This window comes from Excalfactoria chinensis, chromosome 1 (genome assembly GCF_039878825.1).
Source record: "Excalfactoria chinensis isolate bCotChi1 chromosome 1, bCotChi1.hap2, whole genome shotgun sequence".
Lineage (NCBI taxonomy): Eukaryota > Metazoa > Chordata > Aves > Galliformes > Phasianidae > Excalfactoria > Excalfactoria chinensis.
The window spans coordinates 12,768,533-12,789,544 of NC_092825.1; the positions used below are offsets into that span (position 1 = coordinate 12,768,533).

Sequence of the window (21,012 nt, forward strand, 5' to 3'; positions counted from 1 at the left end):
TTGTCAAACTAGAAAAGCAATGACAGAGCAGGGTTGTGATGCACATTTATAATGAAGGTGGACAGGAAGTGACTGTTTGCTGCTGGGCAGCAGGTTCAAAACAAAATAAGAGGTATTTCTTCACACAGTCTATAGCTGCATTTTGAGAATCCTCACTGCAGGACCGTAGCTGTTAAATTTCCATTAAGTTCAGAAAGCAATTTTGGGTCAACAGAATTGTTCAGTAGCCCAATGACAGACACCAGACCTTTCTTTTCAAAGTTTGATTTTTTATTTTTATTTTTTGCTAGAGAACTTCTGCTGCATTTTCACCTAATGGAAGGGTATGCTGCATGCCAGGCTACCCAACATAAGGCTGTCCTGTTATGCACTGATTTAGACCCTAATGATCTACGCTGATCATTCTGTCCTCAATTCTGTCCTCAAAAAAGGGGGAAAAAAAAGTCAGTTATTTCCCATAACTCTGATCAAAGAAAATGTTTCCCATTAGCAGCATCAGTAGTCTAACAGACATAAATAGCTAGTGAAGTAGTGAGGCGGATTTCGTGTATTTTATTTATGTGTCTTAACAATTGGCAGATTTTGGTGCAGGAAGGTAAATCAGGCATTTGAAATTAAATTCTAATCAAAATATGTATCTAGTGAGGTGAATAAAGTTGCCCTTCATTGTTTGCCTAATGTACTTATATTATTTCTTATTATGTCCTGTAAAATCTGATTAATTACTCTATCCAGATAAATGCAACATTTTTATTTTAGAAACAGAATCCTACAGTACTTTTAACCTACCTGTAATGATAAAATATATTGTAGAATGCCTAATTTAGTATTTTTAGATTTTAATATGACAATTATTACATTAATACCACTAGTTAAATAGAATAGCATTAAACTATTAAGATAATTATATGAATCACTACAGGACTGGAAAATAGGAAATACCCAGAAGAGCTTCAGTTATAGCTGAAACGATGAGAATTTTAAGTACAGTGTTGTACATACAAACAGAATGTTTTGAATAGATGTGGCACTAGTCAGGTACCACAGTTTTACAGTATAACGTGCTGGTTCCAATGGGACCAACTGTGGCAGCCCAACCTGGGCAGCCATGAGGGCCTGCACTGTGACCTGTGTGCCTGCACTCCTGCCAGGCCCAGAGCCTGCTCTGCAAGGAATTCCTAATGTTAGCCTATGAGAAATTGCAAGTAACGGTTGGAAAACTAGACCGAAAATGGTCAGAGAACTGCTAAAAGTCATTGTCCTTGGGCAGGATAATAAGCAGACAGAACTGAACTTTTACAGAATGAAATGGAACACCACAGGTTGTGACTAATCCAGATGCTGATTCCCTTTTACAACACAAAAACACATCTGAACGTGACAACTTTCAAAAAAGAACCCCAGCCAAATAAACCCACCACATCTTCCTCGTCCGATCATGGGCTGGATCAACAGAGAACAGCAGAGAGGAGCCTTGCTCACCAGATTTTGGAATGTGCTGAAGAAGCAATGACTTTCTGTCTGGGCCTTTGGGAAACCCAGATTCCACATCAAATGTACCTTCTGAACAGCGCAACATAATGTGATATAAAATAGACTTATTCTTGCTTATGTTTAGTTCACCAAAACACTTCTGAACAGTGAATTCAAAAAGCTCTTAATTTGAACTTTACCTAGGAACAGGACAGTGGAGTCTGGTTGATTTTTTGCTTTACAAGAAACAAACACCACCAACACATGCCTTCTCTAAAATGGAAGACATCCACTTTCTTTAGCCCAGGTAAAACATACTATGGAAAACTTCAGCCCAAATAGCCCTGCTTTTAATTTTGGCAGGTTTTTACAGGTTATGACTGCTCATTTTCACTGTACCTTTCCCATCTCCCCCACTATCACACCCCCACCCCTCCACAAGTGCAGCAGTTGGGAGAACAAGACACTAAACTCAGACCTGTAAATTATAGTATGTAGGAGATTAAACTTAAGCCTAATGCTACAGTCAACCTTCAACAGCTGAGTTCTATAAATGGACGCTCCTTTAAAGAAATCCTTATTGGTTACTATTTAAAACTTCATCTCTATTAAAATCTCAACTGGAAGAAATTACAAGCGATATGCATCTCCATCAATGCCATGACAACACCATCCGGTTCAAGTATGTACTGTATCATTTAACACAATTTAACTGCAGTTAAAGAAAATAATACATAAGGGTTCACTAATGAAATATTATCAATGATTACATTATGAAAAAAAGAATTTCTATCATTATAAATTATCTTAGGTGCAAACATGAACAATACACTTTCAGTACATTTAGAAGCCCAGTGCCACTATTACTCTGTCAGTCTACTTCCTCTGTAGGAGTATTTAAGATTGTAAAGTTAAAGCATCATCAAGACACTGTAAAAACAAGCCTTAATAAATCATGGTAAACACATCAGTGTTTTAGTTTCAGATTTTTTAATTTCATACATAGGTCCAGAAGGGTGAAGGGTGGGGGGGGAAGGTCACTATGCTGAATAGCAACTGCACGCATGCATAGCATTCTGTTCACTGTTGAATGTTGTCTTCTTTCATATACACTCTCCAATGTACAATCCCTAGAGAGTTCAGCATTGCCAGGATGTTCCTGCTTTCTCATTAGAAGTATCTTTCAAATGAAGACATTTTCTATTATTGGCATGCAGAATCACAGAATCACTAAGGTTAGAAAAGACCTCCAAGATAATCTACTCCAACCCTCCACCTACCACCAATATTTTCCCCACTAACCTGTCTCTCTTAGTACAGCATGTTAATGCTTCTTGAACACCTCCAGGGACGGTGACTCCACCACCTCCCTGGGCAGCCTGTGCCAGCCCCTGAGCATTCAGAGAAGAAATGTTTCCTAATGGCCAACCTCAGCTTCCCCTAATGCAGCTTGAAGTCATTCTGTCCTGTTGCTACTTACCTGGGAGAAGAGTCAACCCCCACCTATGTAAGTTGCAAGGGTGAATTTTTGAAAGACAGTTTTCTATCAGCAGTTGTGAGCTTTCCACTTACACTACTCATTGACCGTATCTCTCTCTATATTTCTGTAGCTGACCTATTTTGTTTTAAGCTCCGTGGACATTAACTAATAGCAATAAAGAGGAAAGCAGCACGAGCAGTGGGAAGATAGTAGAAAAGAATTAAAAAGCCAACCCTATAAAGTACTGTACTGCTTGTTTGTAAGCAAGCATGTCAGCCAGTTTGAACACAGCTCTGACTTAGATTCACTTCCTAGACAGAAGAAAAAAACAAACTCCTTCCAGCTTTAAGCTGATCTCAGTGACCTACAAGGTGAAGATACACCACATTGCTGCTGCTCTCAGCATCAGCTGCACATTTTTCAGTCTCTGCCACAGTCTGTCCCTTGGATCTGGATGTTAATCTCTACATTCAGATTCACTTTGTCTGATACAGTCCCAATGTAAAAAGCGTTGCTTCATTGTGGCTTACAGTGTGCCTAGTGGTTACAGCATTCTCCACTCCTAGGAGGTAGAAGATGGGAGAACAGCAACTAGGAGGTAAGTCTACTAAATCCACATACCTTGCTTCCTGGCCAAGTTATCACAGAGAAGGTAGGATTTTATTTTGTCTTTTCTTGAATGAACATAGCCTTGCCAAAGTATCTGTCATGAAGCTCTCTATAGGACATGTCCAACAAACAAACAAACAAACAAACCCCAAGCTGTTCTGAATGAGCACAGTAGCCAATACTGAGGTGACCAACAGTCTCATGCATACAAACAGCTTAGAATTCAAATGAACCAATGAATAAAAATCCTTAGGTCTTAAAATTTCAATTTACCTTTTACACATCTAAACACTTCTCTGAATCTGGACAGAGTCAATCAGCTGTTAGGATACAGAGCTGCTCTCTGCAAGACAGAGCTGGCAATTCTGTACCTAATCAGAATCCCAAGAATTGCACTGACGGTCTAAAAATACAGCACTCTAAGAATACCTAGGGAAAAAGATGAATTCAAAATAGTTCCTTTAGTTTTGCCTTTGCAAAGGTAGCATTCACCCTACCTGGATTGTCCGTACAACAGTGTACTACTATTTAAGATCTATGGGAATGGTGCAGAAGATAGCTTGCGGCCTGTTTCACAGAGATCACTGCTACACTGGACCCAGAGAGCTCTCAAGGACAAAGAACTGACCTACATCATCCAGCACGCACCGCTGCAGGAGCTACGGCTAAAATTTCTACCATGGACAGGAAACAAAGAGTTATGCCATTGGCTGCAATTTGGTCTGGAGAACAAGATTTCTGATGGACTGTAAAGCTAAAGAGAATTTCTGTATGCTTTCAGCTACAAGGAGTTTCCAATTTCTAGTGACAGCAATGAAAGATGCAGAAAAAAACTCAGTGTATTCCAGCCAAATGCACAAGTCAACTTAAATGTACAAATACGGAACATGCAAAATACTCAGTTCCTTCTCTACCCCCTAAAAAGAAAAAAGCATACTTGGATTCTTGCCAGTCCAGCTGCTAACATTAAACAACTGTTGCTACATATCACAAAAAGCAGGGGGGGAATGAGGGTAATTTTCATTATTTTAGTTCTCTTCTGTAGTGAAACCTAACCATGAGAGAGAGCCAGAAAGTTATCTGATAAACACAGACAGCACAGAACAAGTTTTGACAAGGCTGTGAAAAAAATCACAGCAACAGAATGCAAATGACTCAAAACGTCATTGTCACTGAAGGGCACAAGAACGCTTCCTTTGATAAAAGAGCAAATGCAATGGGTAAAATACTGCCATCTTAAAAATCCCAAACAGGTGTACTTAAAAATAATAATATGACAAGGAATAATTGAAAACTGTATCAAAATGGATAACGTGACACAGCAAATGTGACAGTGATACCCCTAACAAAACCCTTACAAACAAACAAAAATACTTGCTGGGAACGTTCTTGTTTGTGTTAGAAAAGCCAGGCATTACTATTCATACTGCAAGCTCAGCCTTCTTTTCTTTAATTGTGGTTCATTAAATTGTAACAAATATTATAGTGCAGAATAGCTGGTCTGAGTAATTCAAAATATACAACCTCTCTTAGGAAAATTATTTATATTCTTCTGCACTTCATTACTTCCTAGCTTGTTTCTTTTCAATGATGCTTATACGACCAAACTGAAAGATCAAAAAGAAATAACAGTTTTCCTACTTTCATAAAGACCTAAGTATGTCAACCCAAGGGTTTAAAACACAAGTAACAAAAATCAAGGGTTGTTTTTTCCTTTTTAAGGACTTAGAGTTTCTACTTCTTAATTAGAAGACTGTTTGAACAAACTTAGAAACAGGAAGGACAGACAGCAATGAACCTCCAATAAAGAAATGAAGAGAGGAAGAGATCTTCATAGGCACTTTTCCTTGATGAAGCAAAATTGTTCTCCTCTATATGCTACTACTTCAATAAAATGGGGATCTTAACCATTCTGCTCGTTAAGATACCCTCCACATTTCTTGAAACTGTTCCAGAGTAAGTTTGGAACCTTTCTGTCATGGTTATAGTGCAGTTATTGTTTAATCAAGCTTCGTTATTTAGTTTGGTAATTCAACACCTCCTCTTCCCCTTTACTTTTAACACTTTCTCCTCATAAACTTATTTCCTCACATTAAAAGAAGAAACTAAGATGTTTTTACAAGCTCTCTGCTATTCCAGAACTACCTTTTGTAGAAGATTTTCTTTTCAATGGGAAAAGACCAAAGTTAACAAGTCTATGAAAGTAAGGAACATTTCGGACAAAATAACCAGATCCATATGTGATGCTTTTTATTCCAATAAAGAACAATGCAGGATAAGAATATGAAGCTTTGCTCTGACTGGGGCTAAAATAAAAGAGAAACATTTCCTGGGAAATGGTACATGCCCTGTCTGAACAAGCAACAGACAATCACAGAACTTGAGATAAGAGAAGTCATACGTCAGACACCTCAGCACAGGCTGCTACTCTAGAAAACAGATACATTGGAGAAAACCAACAAACAAAAAGCAAATGCTAGGAGTATTATGGTTCTTCAGGGATAGTAAAGCACTACACTTCCAGTGTCCCAAAAATGTTCTACATTTTCATTGAGGTCAGCATTTGAGAACAAACAGTCTCAAAACTAAAATTCTCCACATACCAATACACTTAGACATGCTGCAAGCCATCTAACAAGGCTGATGTCTCATTTCAAAGTCCTTAATGGAGAAACAAATACATGTTCACACGTTAAAAAAAAAAAAAAGATATTGTTCCACTTGAAGAAGTTTCTCTGCATCATTTGTATATGAATGGTTTAATCCTTACAAATGGATGCAAATGTTTATTCCACAGGCATAAGGACATAAAATTGCTCTTAATTCAGCAGCTCTCTTAGAGGTTTGGACAGGTCTAATACTTTGCAACACTGGGCTTTCTGCTATGTTTATTACAGACTCCCAAGTTCAGCAATTCAGTCCTCTAATTAGACAGATCTCTTATTGTATTTTTCTGATTTCTGCCGGTCCAAGGTTGTATGAAGTACCAGCCCCCATTTAAAAAGCCTGAACCACAACCAGCTTTCTCTCTTCTTCTGCTTGATAGTCCAGGAAGCAAACCCTTAAAAGTTAAACAACAACATCTGCTTCTTCAATCTTCCCAACTTCCCAGCGCCATCAAGGATGGCTGCCACATGTCTGAAATTAGAGACAAATGCAGCACTGGGTCTTCTAACGCTCTGAAGAAAGTCACATGCCATGATGGGCTCAAGATAAGTGTACAAGAGCCCAAATGTTCACTAAATTAACCGCTCCAAATCAAGCTCCAAAGCCAAGACCTTTAAGTTGCAATGCAGGGAACTCAGAGACAAAAAGCACATGTCTGGCACGGATCTAAATCCTTGCAGAGAGAATATGCACTGTGTCTTACCAGGAATAGTAGTAACAAGCCACACTTTGTAGGGGATTCTGGGATAAATCTATACCAGTCCCTGTCAATAACAATGAAGACTCCCCATGATGCAGCCTTCAAGAGCCAAAAGCACAGTGATAGCTTCTAATGCTTTCTCCTTTCATTGCCTTTGTTTCAACATTAAAGCTGCATTTCAAGATGTGAAATATTGCATTTTACAGTGGATAGGACGGTCTTAAATAACCTCAAAGTCTATTGACAGAGATCTACAGTATCACTGAATTTACAATTATACTGCTGCAGGACCAAATTAATTAAAATCCGATTAACAAGATACATTCTTTAGATCTTAGCCATTTCTTATCAAAATGGTTGTACGTTAGCCAATGCACGTCAGTTACACAACACGTAGTATTTGCAGTAGATCAATATGTTAAAAAAAATATCGTTGTTATACAAGAATTACTACGACCTCCAAGAACATCTCCTTCTTCTAAAACTTATTCTCTACATGGTTAGTGTATCACTTTTTCTGTTTCATCTTTAAAACAAAACACAGACATGTATATAAAGCTTTTATACAGGCTTTTCAGACATATTCTTGTATACATTTCCTGAAATAAGTCTGACTACATTAAGTAGTTAAGTACATTAAATAATCTTCAAGGGGGAAAGCCTTTGGTCAATTATTTTCAATATTCTCTATCTCTTTTAATGCAGAATTTTGATTTAAAAGTCTTGGGGTCTTAAGTCAAACAATCCAGAATTTAACTCTCAATTATTCAGTGTAACAGGATTGAGAGAATGAAGTGAAAGGAACTGCATAAATAGAATAACAGAGAAAAGGAAAAAGGGACAGTGACTCACAGCATCTCAGCAGTTCACAAGCAACACACTAACACAAATGTTAACTTGTTGTTCCTTCCAACATGGATTACTTCACTCTCATCTGTAAGAAATATTTTGCCCAGCTTCTTAGCTTCATGCTATCCTTTCCACAGTTCCTTTCAATATTGTCAATATTGTTTAAAGGATGTATTACTAACAAATTCCACCACCTCTGCCCTTCTATATAACAAGTATTCACAGAATGGCTGTTTTAACTATGCCATCCTGTAGCTAATTTTGAATTGAAAACACTTATCCAGCACGTCACTTTACACTTCCTCTAAGAGTTCTAGGTGGCTTCTGTGTGAAAACAGGTCCAACGTCATACTGCTCCCCAAGCCAGAAGGTCATGTCCAGCACAACTACAGAAGGCTACAGCAGTGCATTTTCGATAGGAATTAGTCAGGAATTGATCAGCACTTATTTTCTGCTTTATGACATACCTCTGCATAATGCACCAGTTCCATTTTTATTTTCAAATCTTATTTTTCATGTGTGCAATTGCTCCTGCGTGGCTGTTAGTAGTCCATCCATAAGAGCCCGAGGTAATATTTTGGTAATCTCTCCTTCAAAGCAAATACATTTTTACAATTTCCACTTACTGAGTTGCCTTGCTGTCCAGAAGACTGAAGGGGACACAGGATTTATGAAGTCTATTTGCTGCACACAGGCAAGGAAAATCTTGGTGGTTTTTGTTTGTTAGTTTGTTCTTCTCTTAATGTATTTCACTGACACCACCACTAGTTACCATTCGTTATTCTGCAATCACCTTCAAATTAAACTTAATTTTAAGAAGAGAAATTTCAAAAACCTCATGCAAAGTGAAGCATTTCAGTCATGCTTTGCAATCCTCTAAAACAACAACAAACCAGAAACAAACCACTGGAGAAATAACGAAGGAACCACCATATAAATAATAAATAAACCAGACCCTGCGATGAAGCTGTTAGAGAATATTTGACAGCAGTTTGTTAATCAATAGCAAAAATTTCTAACCAAAGCTATTAACTTACAAATAAAAATTATCACCTTATCATAATTATTGAGAAATAAGTATCTCCACATTTCTGCAGTTTCTCAGAGTTTTCAAGCGAATCTTAACAAATGTGACGCAACATGCCAGTTATGTTAAAAATTCAGCCCTACGAGAAATAAACCCTATAAGGGCCTATGTATAAATCCCATCAGAAAACAACCCACCACAACTTCCAGGTTCTAGCTAACACCAACTAGTATCACCGTGCCGCTTTAATAAAAGACAATCCAACGTTACATCATAATAGTTTTAGGTTAGTTAGTATCTAACCAACAGAGTCTGTTATAATAGCTCAATTTAGCATCACAAGTTCAACTTGAAAAGCCCAGCTTCTAGGACAACTGATTTAACTTCCCTCTTTACATGAAACATGCTTATTTGAAGGCAATCCTAATATTTTCTGTGGAAAGAACACAAGATAACTGGAAAAGTATCAGTAATGCCTCTGTCATGACCACATGCAACGATTCTTAAGAGAACCATAGGCTGGTTTGGCACTGTAATTCAGGAAAGAAAACATTCACTTACCGCAGTGCGACTGGAAAACCTGTGGCTTGACTACCTGATTGCAGATATTGCACACTACAAGATAGAAATCATCATGAGCTGGATAATGGCCAAATAAGTGCATATCTGTGGGAAAGTTAAAAATATATACAAGAATTAGAAGTTATGCTTTAAATAAATGTTAAGAAAAAAAAATTAAGTACTGTAGGGCCGCTATTGTTATATTAGCTTATAGAAAGCAAATTTATACACTGCTCCGTAACAGTTTATTACTATGCTTAAGAGATTTTTTCCTCCTCAGGCTTTCAAGGTCCTATACTACAGCTGCGGTCACATTCCCTCAGTCTGAGTCAGAAGGCAGGCAGCAGCGCTCACTGCCAAGAAGCGCACTAAACATTTCTGTGCTGGTCAGCTGTAGAAACAGCAGAAGAGTACATCTTTTCACATCTCTTCAAAAAGATTCTTTCAGACAACACAGTGCATGAATTATATGCTCCGCGTTACAATATTCCAAGCTCAAGTACAGATTGCTGCAGAAAGTCCCCTGCTTAAAATCTGGTTATAGCAACCAAGGACAGGGATGCTACAACAGCTTCACACTCAGGAATGCCATCCCTGTTTTGAACCAGATGTAATGACATGAAATTCCTTGCTCTCTGCAAATCTCTCTCCTTGTTCAATGCTCTCCTGTTTGGCTCCCTAAAAAACTGGGAAGAGATAACAATGGTTAATGAGGTATTTCCCAGTGACAGCACAAGGAATTGCATGGAATCCGATGATGGGACAGTCACACGATGATGGGCACTTGTCCCTCTCAGCTCAAACACAGAATGCAACACACACATTCTTAAGCCATTACAATCACAGAGTAAAATAGGCTTAAATTACTACCAAAGGCCTCAGAGCTCCAACAGCAGTGAGTTAATGTGCTTTGCTCCGCACTGCTATAACTTGAGAACAAGCATATGTGCTCAGCCACCACATTTCAGCTTTGAGGGCAGTAACTTCAGTCATGTTTGGTGCCATGACTGTGCCACCAGAGCCAGCACTGCCAACAGAGGCGTTACTGCATTAGGAACTGCACCTTGTATGGGCCACACAGGTCAGTAACACCTTTACTTGCTGTCACTGAGTTAAATACGTCACATCTTTAAGTAAAGACATCACAAAACGGCATTCCAGTGTTACTCAGCAGCATCCCAAATCCATTACAGAACCTGCAAAAATGCCTTCTGACTCAGACTGAAGCAATGGCCTGGCACCTCTTAGGCAGGCACTTCAACTGGAAGAGAAACGCAAAGATCCTCAGTGACAATAAACATGCACAATAGCAGCTGTGATTGATAACCATTACTTCTCCAAGAGATTTCTAATGTGTAAGTCATTATGTTATTTAATGATAGCTATTTCTTTCAAAAAGTGACTTAAGCAAGTGCATTCTTTCATTAGTTCTTACCAAAAGCAAACATTTTGTCCCTAGCATTATGTTTTAAGTGATTTGGGCTGGCCTGCACCGCTGTGCAGGTTGCTTATGATGTTAGTACTTGCAGCCACAGAGCAGAAACCATCTTCAGGCTGTGAGAGCTCCCCAGAACCAGGGCAGCCCCTCCTGCTACTCAGGCAGCCCCACAAGCAGATCCAAGCAGGCTTCTTTAGGCACACACAAGTACTACCAACCCAGATATTGTCCTTTACCCCTGAAAGCCAAACCCTGTTTCTGTTACTGCCCTTACCAGGCTGACACCTGGCTGAAAGGCTGACTCACTGTCACCTCCCTGCAGCACCAGGCCTGGACTACCTCAAGCTTTCTACATTCCAGAAGGAGGTGACTACAAATAACACATTTGAAGTAAATTCGAAGGACTGCAGTAGTTAAGTTTATCTACTTTGATCTGTTTGTTTTATTTCTTTCCTTGCACGTGATAAGTTAGTGATCTTCAAGATCACTTTACATTGGCAATTCTCACATAGTTGAAACCTCATTTCCAATCAGAACATACAGACTCCCACTAACAGATTTAAAAACACCAATGAAAACAGTATTTCTTCATGGTATAATCTGACACAAACAACTCTCAGCTCAAACCCAAGCATTTCATTATGTTTATAAAATATTTCTTTTTTTCCTCCTCTTGCTTGAATAGTCCAGTGACAATCTTGCTATGAAAAGACACAGAACTTGGCCTTTGCAAACACAAAAGATACTCAAAAGTTGCAACCTTTTCAATGTTAAATTCTTTAAGTTGTACTTAGCTTGCACCGCTCTGTACACAAGACTTCACTATACCTAGCTCTGAAGCATACAGTCTGGTTGCAAGGAATAACTTACATAAACGCGTACAGCATTAATACAGCAGAAATCTATCCGAGGACACAGAATAAGAAATTGGGTTAGTTCACAGGATCACAAAATTATCTGCTTTTTCCCCCACCAGACATGGTCAGGTAGGTAGAAGGGCAAGTTCTTGTACCTGCAAGCTCTTTGCAAACAGCAAACACTGAGGGTTTTGTGATACTGAGGTGGCAGAAGCTGAGGTGCAAAGATAACTGTAGAGTCACAAGAGAGCATACCAAAACAGTGCCATGAGGGATACGGCATCACAGTGCTGCCCAGATGCAGTGTAAGGGACCATCCTGAAAGGCAGCACCTTGGAAGTTTTTTTTCAGTTTGCAGATTCATAGCAATAGCCTGGTGGAGGTAAAACCTCCACTAAAAATATCAGCCTTCTGTTACCAAGTTGATGTTATTAGTTATCTGTTCAAACCCCACTTAAACTAATCCAAGGACTGACTTGTAGTCTTCAGTCACTAGGACTGAAGACTACAAGTTGAAAATCAGAAACAGGAATCAGACTACACAAATAAATTGTTGTTCTTTAACCACAGTACCTACAAAACTTTCATCAACAGCGTCATTCAGACTGGGTTCTTTAAAATCTTATGCAGGAATTTACAAGAGCAAGAATTAACCAAGTCTAAGCTGGTCAACTAACCTTGGTAGTTCCACTGATGTTAACAAGACTGGCAGAAATCAATCTTCCCGATTAAACTCATGATTTGTAAGCACACACACATCATATATAAATTATTTTTTAATTAAAAGCTGTACCAAGAATTAGTTTTGTCTTGCCAGAAATTCCAATCAGAGATTTACTTTATTAGGCATGACAGTATTACAAATGCAACCTGTATCACAGAGAATTTAGAACCAAGGAAACAAGGTCAGTACAACATGAAAAAGGAAGCAGACAATATAAGCAAGCATACATATATATTCTTGTATGTTTTCTTGTTTTTAATAAGAACAGTTAGGTTTTGATATGTCCTACCCAAAGCAACCGGAACAAAAGTGTTTGTTTGGATAACATTACTGTTCCTAGATCTGATTACAGCCATTTGACAATCTAGATCTTTTTATCTGCAGCAACAGCAGCAATGTCTCCAAACAAAGATTTATCTTCTAGAGGACACCACCGCACCTCCCATGCTGTAAGCTGGAAGCACTGGCAACAAGCTCCTCAGGAAAGGTTAGCTTCAGAGAGGAAAACAGCTCTTTCCAAAGTTAGCTCGGCAAAGACCTCTTCAGGAAAAAAAGATAACAATTTAGAAGAAGACAATGGATAATTTGTAAATAAAGTAAGCAACTATCGAGTAATCACAGAAGGGCTTTGGTTGGAAGGGGCCTTAAAGATCATCTTGTTCTCAAGTAATATTAAACTCTGAAAGAACAGGGAGGGACCAAAGAGAGAAGGACTATGATCAGCATTTATCTTCTACCACTACCACAGCTCCCCCAAAGGAGAAAGAGAGACTGAAGCTGGCATCACCCATCCCACACTGGCACAGTGATCTCTACCAGAGCCTGTGACCCTCTTGTTTTCTAACTGCTGATACAGATAACTACAAGTTGAAGGCAGAAGAGCTGCATGTCACTTCCAAAAAGTAAAAGTTGCCCATGGGCCCTATCATATTCTTTCACTTACTTGAAGATGCTTTCAGCAGATTGAAAGCAGATTTTGATGGCAAGAAAGGACAGTTAACTTACTTTATAGCCCTGCCAGGCTTTGTGGAAGGGCTACCTTTAAGTGCCCTTCTCCTTGCAGCATCAAATCATTGGGCCCCTGTAATGAAATCTTTTGGCCCGCCATGTCTGTTAATACCAAGCACAGACAAAAGTCTTGCTTGCAAGTGAGCTACCTGACTAACAGGATGTGGAGCGTCCATATCATGTGCAAAATATGCAAAGGTAGGAAGAATCAGAGACAGCGAATGCTGACTGTAGGAAACCTGGCTTTCTCAGATTAAAATCTTAAACCAACTATTACTGTGTAAACACTTTGCCGTGGTGCTTGGGAGACGAATACAATTCTGCTTGTAGTTTTTATATTACAAGCATTTGCAATTATAAAGACAGCTGTAGCCACATGACACAGTTTTGTGAGACAGCTTGGTAAGACGTGCATTAAAAAGCATGAATGCCATAGAAACAAAAGAAAATGTTGCTTCTACAAGCTGTGTCAGGAACACAGAAATGCAGGTGCCAGATACAACTTTTAACTTCTACAGTAACACACGGAAGAATTATTTTTAGTAACAATCAAAGCCAGATGACTTATATGAAGTTCCCTCTCTGTTATTATATAATACATAATCATTTACATCCAGCCATATAATAAAACACAAGCTAAAAATAATCTAAAACATTCTTCCCCAACAGAATTAAGGTTATTGCGAGCAGCAAGACCTCACAATATCGTGTGGGAAATTAAATTCTTAAAGATGATCTTTTGCTATAAATCATTCACTCTTTAAACATCGTCTTACATATCAGTTGCTTTACTAAGAAATCACACAAAGCCTGCTTAAAAAAATATTAGTGATGCATACATGGAAGAAGGGTGGGAGGAAGGAGGAGAGAAGGAATCCTGCAGTCACAGTGGTTTATAACTAACAAAAGAACAGCTTTAAAAAAAAGCAATGAAAAGAAAACCCAAACCCATGTGGAGATGCAGACTTTCAAACTCTGCATCTAGAAATTTGCTCAATATTTCCTTCTTGTTCCAGAGCTGAAAAATTTCTGCAGCATTCAGAAATGAAAGGGAACAAAAAAAATCTTCCAGTGCATTACATTACTTCTACGTTTGAGATTACTTAGTAAGATAAGGAATTTGAATGGTGAAAAGAAACTTGCAACTGAAACAATACAAAGTAGTCTTTGGGGTATCATTCAAACAGCAGGTAAACATGCTTGCACAGACAGGGTAGTCTTATCTTAGCAATAAGCATAATGCTCCTTCCATCAGCTTTATTCTCCCCCACATATGATTTTCCTTTGGTTTCCACTTCTAATGCAAGAAAAAAAAAGAAAAAAAAGGCAAATTGCTTCAGTAATTAGCTGCCCAGTGTCACTTGCATTCCACCCTGGAAGTGCTGGAGTCACAGTTGCAATTAATCATGGAATAATCTAAGGTGAAAGAGACCTCTGGATGTCATTTAGTCCAAGCCTGTGCTCAGTTCACAGCTAACTTCAGGGTCAGAACCACAAAGTAACGATCAGGCTTTCTTTTCTGATGAAAGAAAGGCAGTCATGGCTGAAGTAACCATGAAATTGAGGAAAATGTAAAATTAAATATTCAGGACACAACTAACAGCACCAAATGCAATCGTCCTAAGTCCTGACCGAGCTGTTTTGGGTGTTAATACAGGGAACCAAACACTGATCAATATGAAAAAAAACCGAAGGGACACCCTCCCCCCTTGCAAATAGAACTGATAAGGCAGTGCAATAAGAAATCTCAGTGGTGACCACTAAGGTTCGCTTGGCTGGTCACGTGAATTCCTGTGAAAGCTTTACTGCTAATTTTTTAGATGAGATTTCATACCACAGGGTAAACACAAACATTCAAGCTGCTAAAATACAGACAAAGTCCAGTGTATATGTGCATTTGGCCACTGCAGCTCAGGGCTGGAGTGATGTCATGGGAGGAAGCAGTGAGAGCTGAGACAAATTCCCCTGCACTGCCTGTTCTCTTCTAAATCTGCAGGGAAAAACTGGGAGAGCAAGACATGGGTGGAATGCAAGGGCAAAAGAGTTCAGCAAGGTGACAGGCAATGAAACCTGTGCTAAGGAATAAGGAATACTGCTGAGAGATGAACTGTACACTTAAGTCTTAGAATTCTATTAATTTCAATTACACAATAGTTAGTTTTAACTAGGTAAGTGCAGTAAGAACATGCAGCAACTTTAGCAACTCTCATAACACCAAAATAGTGCCTACAAAATTGTAACTGTCGTTAAAATGTTTTATTTAATGCAGGGAAATCATCTCATGGATCATATACCTTGATTGTGAGACGCCCTCCATCTAACATATAACAACACATTCCAGTAACTAGAACAGGTGCTTACAAGATTATAAAACTGCATTAACTGAAAACTCAGGAGTGAATGAGTAAAGAAAACCTTGTTGCTGTGCAGTAAGGTGGATGCCAGTTCAGCATATTAACGTCCAAAGACAAACAAACAAAAAACCCCACCAAAACAAACAAGCACCAAGCCATTCACCCCTCAGTTAGAAAACTGACCTCAAAAACTAACGTAAGCAAAAATATAGGGAAGAAACAGACTTTTGTATGCTTAAAAGAAATCTAGAAGAGCCGTGTAAATATAGACAGTAATTTCAATTACACAGGTAAACAGTTAAATTTGGCTTTTGGGCCTCATGGAGATAAGGTTTGTCCAAACATGTTTCTGTTTTCCCTACCAGATACAATTAGTCTTTTTAAAGATATCACCTCCAGCTACAAACTTCATCTTGCTTATGTCTCTGGAAATCACCAAGATAGCAACTTCATTATGAAATGAGAGCCAAAATTAAAACACTGATGGTAAGAAACATTGAAAGATGTGTTACTTGTAAAGACCCAGACTACACAATCCATATCCAGAAGCAGAGATGACATCCCAAGTGTAGAGCATACATGTAGAACTCCTAGACTCCTGCACGTGGACAACAAGGCGTGGAAACCCTGCTCTGACCCTGCAGAAAGAGTGCATTTCTTTTACAAGCTCACCTATATTACTATAAAAAATGCAGTTGCTGCATTAGAATTCTTGTTTATTCAGTTCTGAAAACCGTGAGAAGAAAAATGGCTTGGAATCATCTTCATTTCCCTCTTAACTCCAAGTCAGTGTCATACAATCTGACTAGATTATTCTCCATGAATCATAATGTGGCAATAGAATAATTCTTTCTTCTTGAACACCTATCTGTAGAGGGCTTGCTGCAAATGAGACTTGTCAGCACCAACAGTATCCTTCATGGATGATGGGGCTACATTTCAGTTCAGATTGATGTATGGCTCTCCAGAATTAGATGCCTGACCTTTAGCAACAGCTGCAGGGTCTCACCACACACACGCTTACTCAGACATCTGCAGTAGGTGGACTCTGCCAGCTTCTCTGCTGGGACAGCACACCTTGGCATCCAGAGGACAGGAAGAGATCTCAGGGCTGCCTGTTGACTACAATAACTGACCAAAATACAATGTTTCAGGTTTTGATGTACTGCCAAGAGATGCCAAAGCTTTCTGATGAACCAGAAACACTGTAAAGGGAAGGAATCAACCTGAACAAAGTGGTACTGCAGGATTAGTACAGTGACGAGCAGAAAGCAGAGTCTTGCTGCTATGACATGAAAATGGAAGGAAGAGCTGCAACTGTTGCCACCCCCTCCTGAATTTCTACAATTAAAAATACTCATCTCCCATATGACTGGTATGCACTGCTGCAGCGGAACCAACAGCAACACCAATTCTAAGAACATTCCACCTATGAAAGTTATTTACTCCCTACAGGACACCAGTTAAGACTTACACACCTTTAATTCTGGGAAAAAAAGGCAGGTCCTTCTCTACTCCAAAGCAAATCTCACAAATAACTTCTGATGTTCAAATTTTGGCAACAATTGCTATCTGATCAGCACAAAGAGCATAACAAACTACTATGAAATTATTAGAACAACTAAGAAACAGCCAGAGCAACCAGAGAATTGTATTCTTAGTTCACCATGAAAGCCATTTCTGACTATGGCTAGCCAAAGAGGTGAGAAGTCAGCATCAACTACAGTCAGTTTGTATTCTTTTTCACAGCACAACAATCCTAAGAGTTCACTGTAATCAATAAACATTTACTAATGGTGTAGGTGAGCTATTACTTTAATTAGAACCAGCAGGATTTCTGCATGTACCTAATGCAAAGATCCAAAGTTTCCTGTTGTGCGAGTCAAAGCACTTGAAATCAAAATAAAATAATAACCTCTCTTGTCTCCTAATTACACAACCAATGTACCTCACATCATCTTTATCGTAGGTCGTGGTGACTCACTCAGTGCTTTTTTCATTATTTTTCTCATTTGTTAAAACCGTGGCTTTAATGATTTTACATTAAATGATAAATTAGGTGGCCTGAAAAAAAGAAGTGGCAAGAAAGTAACTTCTCTGACGTTTGTTGACTTTCACTTTTTTCCTTTTTTTTAGGGGAATGCTGAATACATTCATTAGATCCTAACAGAGATGGAAAGAAAAAATACAAAAAAAAGTTTTAAATATGATCAATTTGTAATAACTTATTTTAGTAGAACCATCATTTTAACTGCCAGTAGTAAAATCCCACACAGACTGCAAGTTTTCTTCCTTCATTTCCTTGAGAAAACACACCAACAACATTCACTTCACAGTCTATCATTCTCCAAAGAGAAAATCTCTTGACTGAATATACTTCCCTCCCATTTCTTCTGTGCAGACTGCCATGAAACAGACCTTAATCCTCCAAATGGCATTTTCTTCATAAACACTCAGCAGGACACAACTGGCACCGCGGCTCTCGCCTGGGAAGCCGCATTATCTTCTGCAGAGGAGCAGCTCCAGTTGAAGGCAGTACAACTGGGTTGGAGGAGAGCTTAGCTCCTGGCCCCAGAACAACATTCTTGTATGACCCTGATTAGATTTTTCTGTGCCTCAGTATCCCATCTCTAAAATCAGGATAATATGCTCTTTGTCTGCCACGCCTGTTTAGATTGCAGCCTGTGTTCTCTTACTATTTGTCCATACACTGCAGCCACAGCAGAGCCCTTCATTTTGGCTGGGACTTATCTGCTCCTACAGAACAGGCGATGAATAAGATAACTCTCACTGCGTTTCAGAACTAGTGTGTGACAAACACAAAGCTGTCATTAAGACTTTTTTAAGTCTTAATAATCTTTATAGGAGAATTTGTAGATTCAGTTGGCATTTGCAGTTGCAGCAAATATTCTTCTTTGTTGACATTACCAAAGAAAACTATTCGTTCTTCACAGAAATCTCGCTTTTTTGAGCAGGAGCCTATATTAAAGCTCAAAAAGAAAGTCCTATAAATAGGTATTTTTCATGACTTTCCGGCCTAAGTGAACTCAACAGTAATAACAGACTGTACCATCAGGAACGTACTTTTCAAGCTGACTACCAACTATACACTCCTAATTTTTCTAGCATGGAAAATGTTAAGTAAATGCAAATAAAATAAAATAGAAAAACAGAATCTCTAATCTCACTTATGTAATTTAGAAAATGTGAAGCATCTCACTGTTTGTCCTTATATGGGATGAGTGAATCCATATGCTGTTCCTATTTCATCAACTGTTGTTATAGAAGTGTTTTGTTGTTGTTGTTTGTTTGTTACTGCTGTTAAGCATCATTTATCACTGAGGAAAGTCTGTGTTTCTTTATACTTCAAATCTAGTTTCTTATCTCCCAGAGCGTTCTCCATATTTTTACAATCAAGTTATTTCCTTATGACAAATAAGGGAACATCCTGTTGTTTCAGTACACCTGAGGGAAAGATGTCACGTCCAGTAAAAGCGCAAGTCTGGCTTATACCATCTTTCACTGCTAGGCTGCTACTTTAAAGTAAATGACTAGTAATTACTACTGAGCACTAAATTTGGTGTCTACTGCATTAAATAAATTTGTTACGAGTATGTTTTTCCAACAAACATCAGGAATGAATTAAAAGAAGAGGGCACTTCCTATGCAGCCAAGTATACCAGTGTAAAACTCTTCCAGTAATTGCCACTCTTCTCCCACTTGCCAAGTTCATCACCCAAGGTACTTCTGCTCTCTTACTCCAATTCTTCTTTCAGTGACAACAACAAAAAAAGCCAAGGGCAAAGAGCATCTTTTAAAATAAGAACTCTCCTCTTACCAAAGATGGAAGGTGCCCAGTCACTCCTAAATGACAGCTGGATATTATATGAAAATGTATTGTTCTGCTGTTTCCAAAGGACACTAATTCTTATGCCAACTCTTTCCATCACCCTTCTGCCACTGACTGTCCCGTGCTTTTTCAGTCTTGCCTCCTACATCTTTAACAGGAACATTGTCTCACACATAACAATCTTCTCCTAGAAGTTACTTCCAGGTAGACTCTCAACAAGATCACATTATGTGTATCTTCTCTCTTTCCCATAATGATGTATGTTACTTTATATTTCCAGAAGAGCTGGAAAGTGTAAGTGGACTGAAAACATCCAGCCACCTGATCTTGTTCATATCTTGTTCAACAACTTGCAATAAACAGTGAGGGCAAAGGTCCTCTTCTCAGAATACTTCATACATGTGCAAACTTCTATACCCAGAGAAAGGCACTCCTAAACATCAGCCTCAGTATTTGCTTCCAGAATGATGTGTGAACAGTTCCAAACGTTTCTTTAGGCTACTGCACAAAATACAGCACACGTGCATGAATTCTGTGGTCACTAATACAAACCTCTAGAAGATGGCAGCTAGCAGCCACGGTTGGAGCCATCCCTCCCTTTCTTCATCCTTCATACAACTCTAAATGTCACAGAACTTAGCTCCCTTTCTTGCTTATGTGCAGACTGAGTTACCACAGCATACAGGTGGGCTTTCATTTCAGTGGGAGGGTTTTATGTCAAAGAAGAATATGTGAGAGAAGGGTCATTAATGGATAACAAGATGTGGAAATATGAATGAGAATGTTTTCAACTGAAGTTTGCACATACAAAAACTCTCCCCCAAGGCCACTCTGACAAAACAGTTGAAAGTATTTCTAGCTGAGTAAAGAGCAGTCTTTAGTTTCACTAACATGTAACTCCAGAAAATACCTCTTGTTTTAAGAGTTCTAATCCCAAGGGACAATCATGCTTGCAAGTACAATCAGTCAAATGTTTTAGTCCGAAAAAAGCATACATACATCATTAGCTCTTACAGTCATATGCACACAACAAACATCTCCGGAGTAAGAATATAATCCTGCTGGTACAAGATGTTAAATACAGACAAACTAGTCTGGCAATGCAGCACACTGTGCTGGTACAGTGATCCCTTCCTCATTCTCAAAGAAAGACCAGGAGATATACGCACTTTTATTAGACTAACTGGGTCCATGATAAAAGCCTGTTCTTACATCTGAGGTACCCAACCCTTGCAGAGAATAAGCCTGTGCACAGCACAAGGCTCAGTACGTGGCCAGAGGGTATTAAAACATCCATCAGATCTTCAGTATGAGCATCCAAAAATATACGTACACGTTAATTTCAGAGGTGTTCCCTCCTTCCTTCGGGGGCACTTCCAACGAAGTTATAGTTTGTTACAAGTACGGTATCAACC

The 21,012-nt window shown here is 38.8% G+C and overlaps 1 protein-coding gene across 4 annotated transcripts in view; it reads right to left on the reverse strand.

Annotated features, from left to right (window-relative positions):
* Positions 1-21,012, reverse strand: part of ATXN7L1 (ataxin 7 like 1) — a 104,737-nt gene that overhangs the window by 56,945 nt on the left and 26,780 nt on the right. For 2 of the 4 annotated variants that reach the window (XM_072342188.1, XM_072342201.1), the window contains exon 3: positions 9,367-9,471. The exons of the other annotated variants lie outside the window; for them this stretch is intronic. In XM_072342188.1, coding sequence (XP_072198289.1) covers positions 9,367-9,471 — 105 coding nt within the window. The remainder of the gene's footprint in view (positions 1-9,366; positions 9,472-21,012) is intronic. 4 annotated transcript variants of the gene reach the window in all.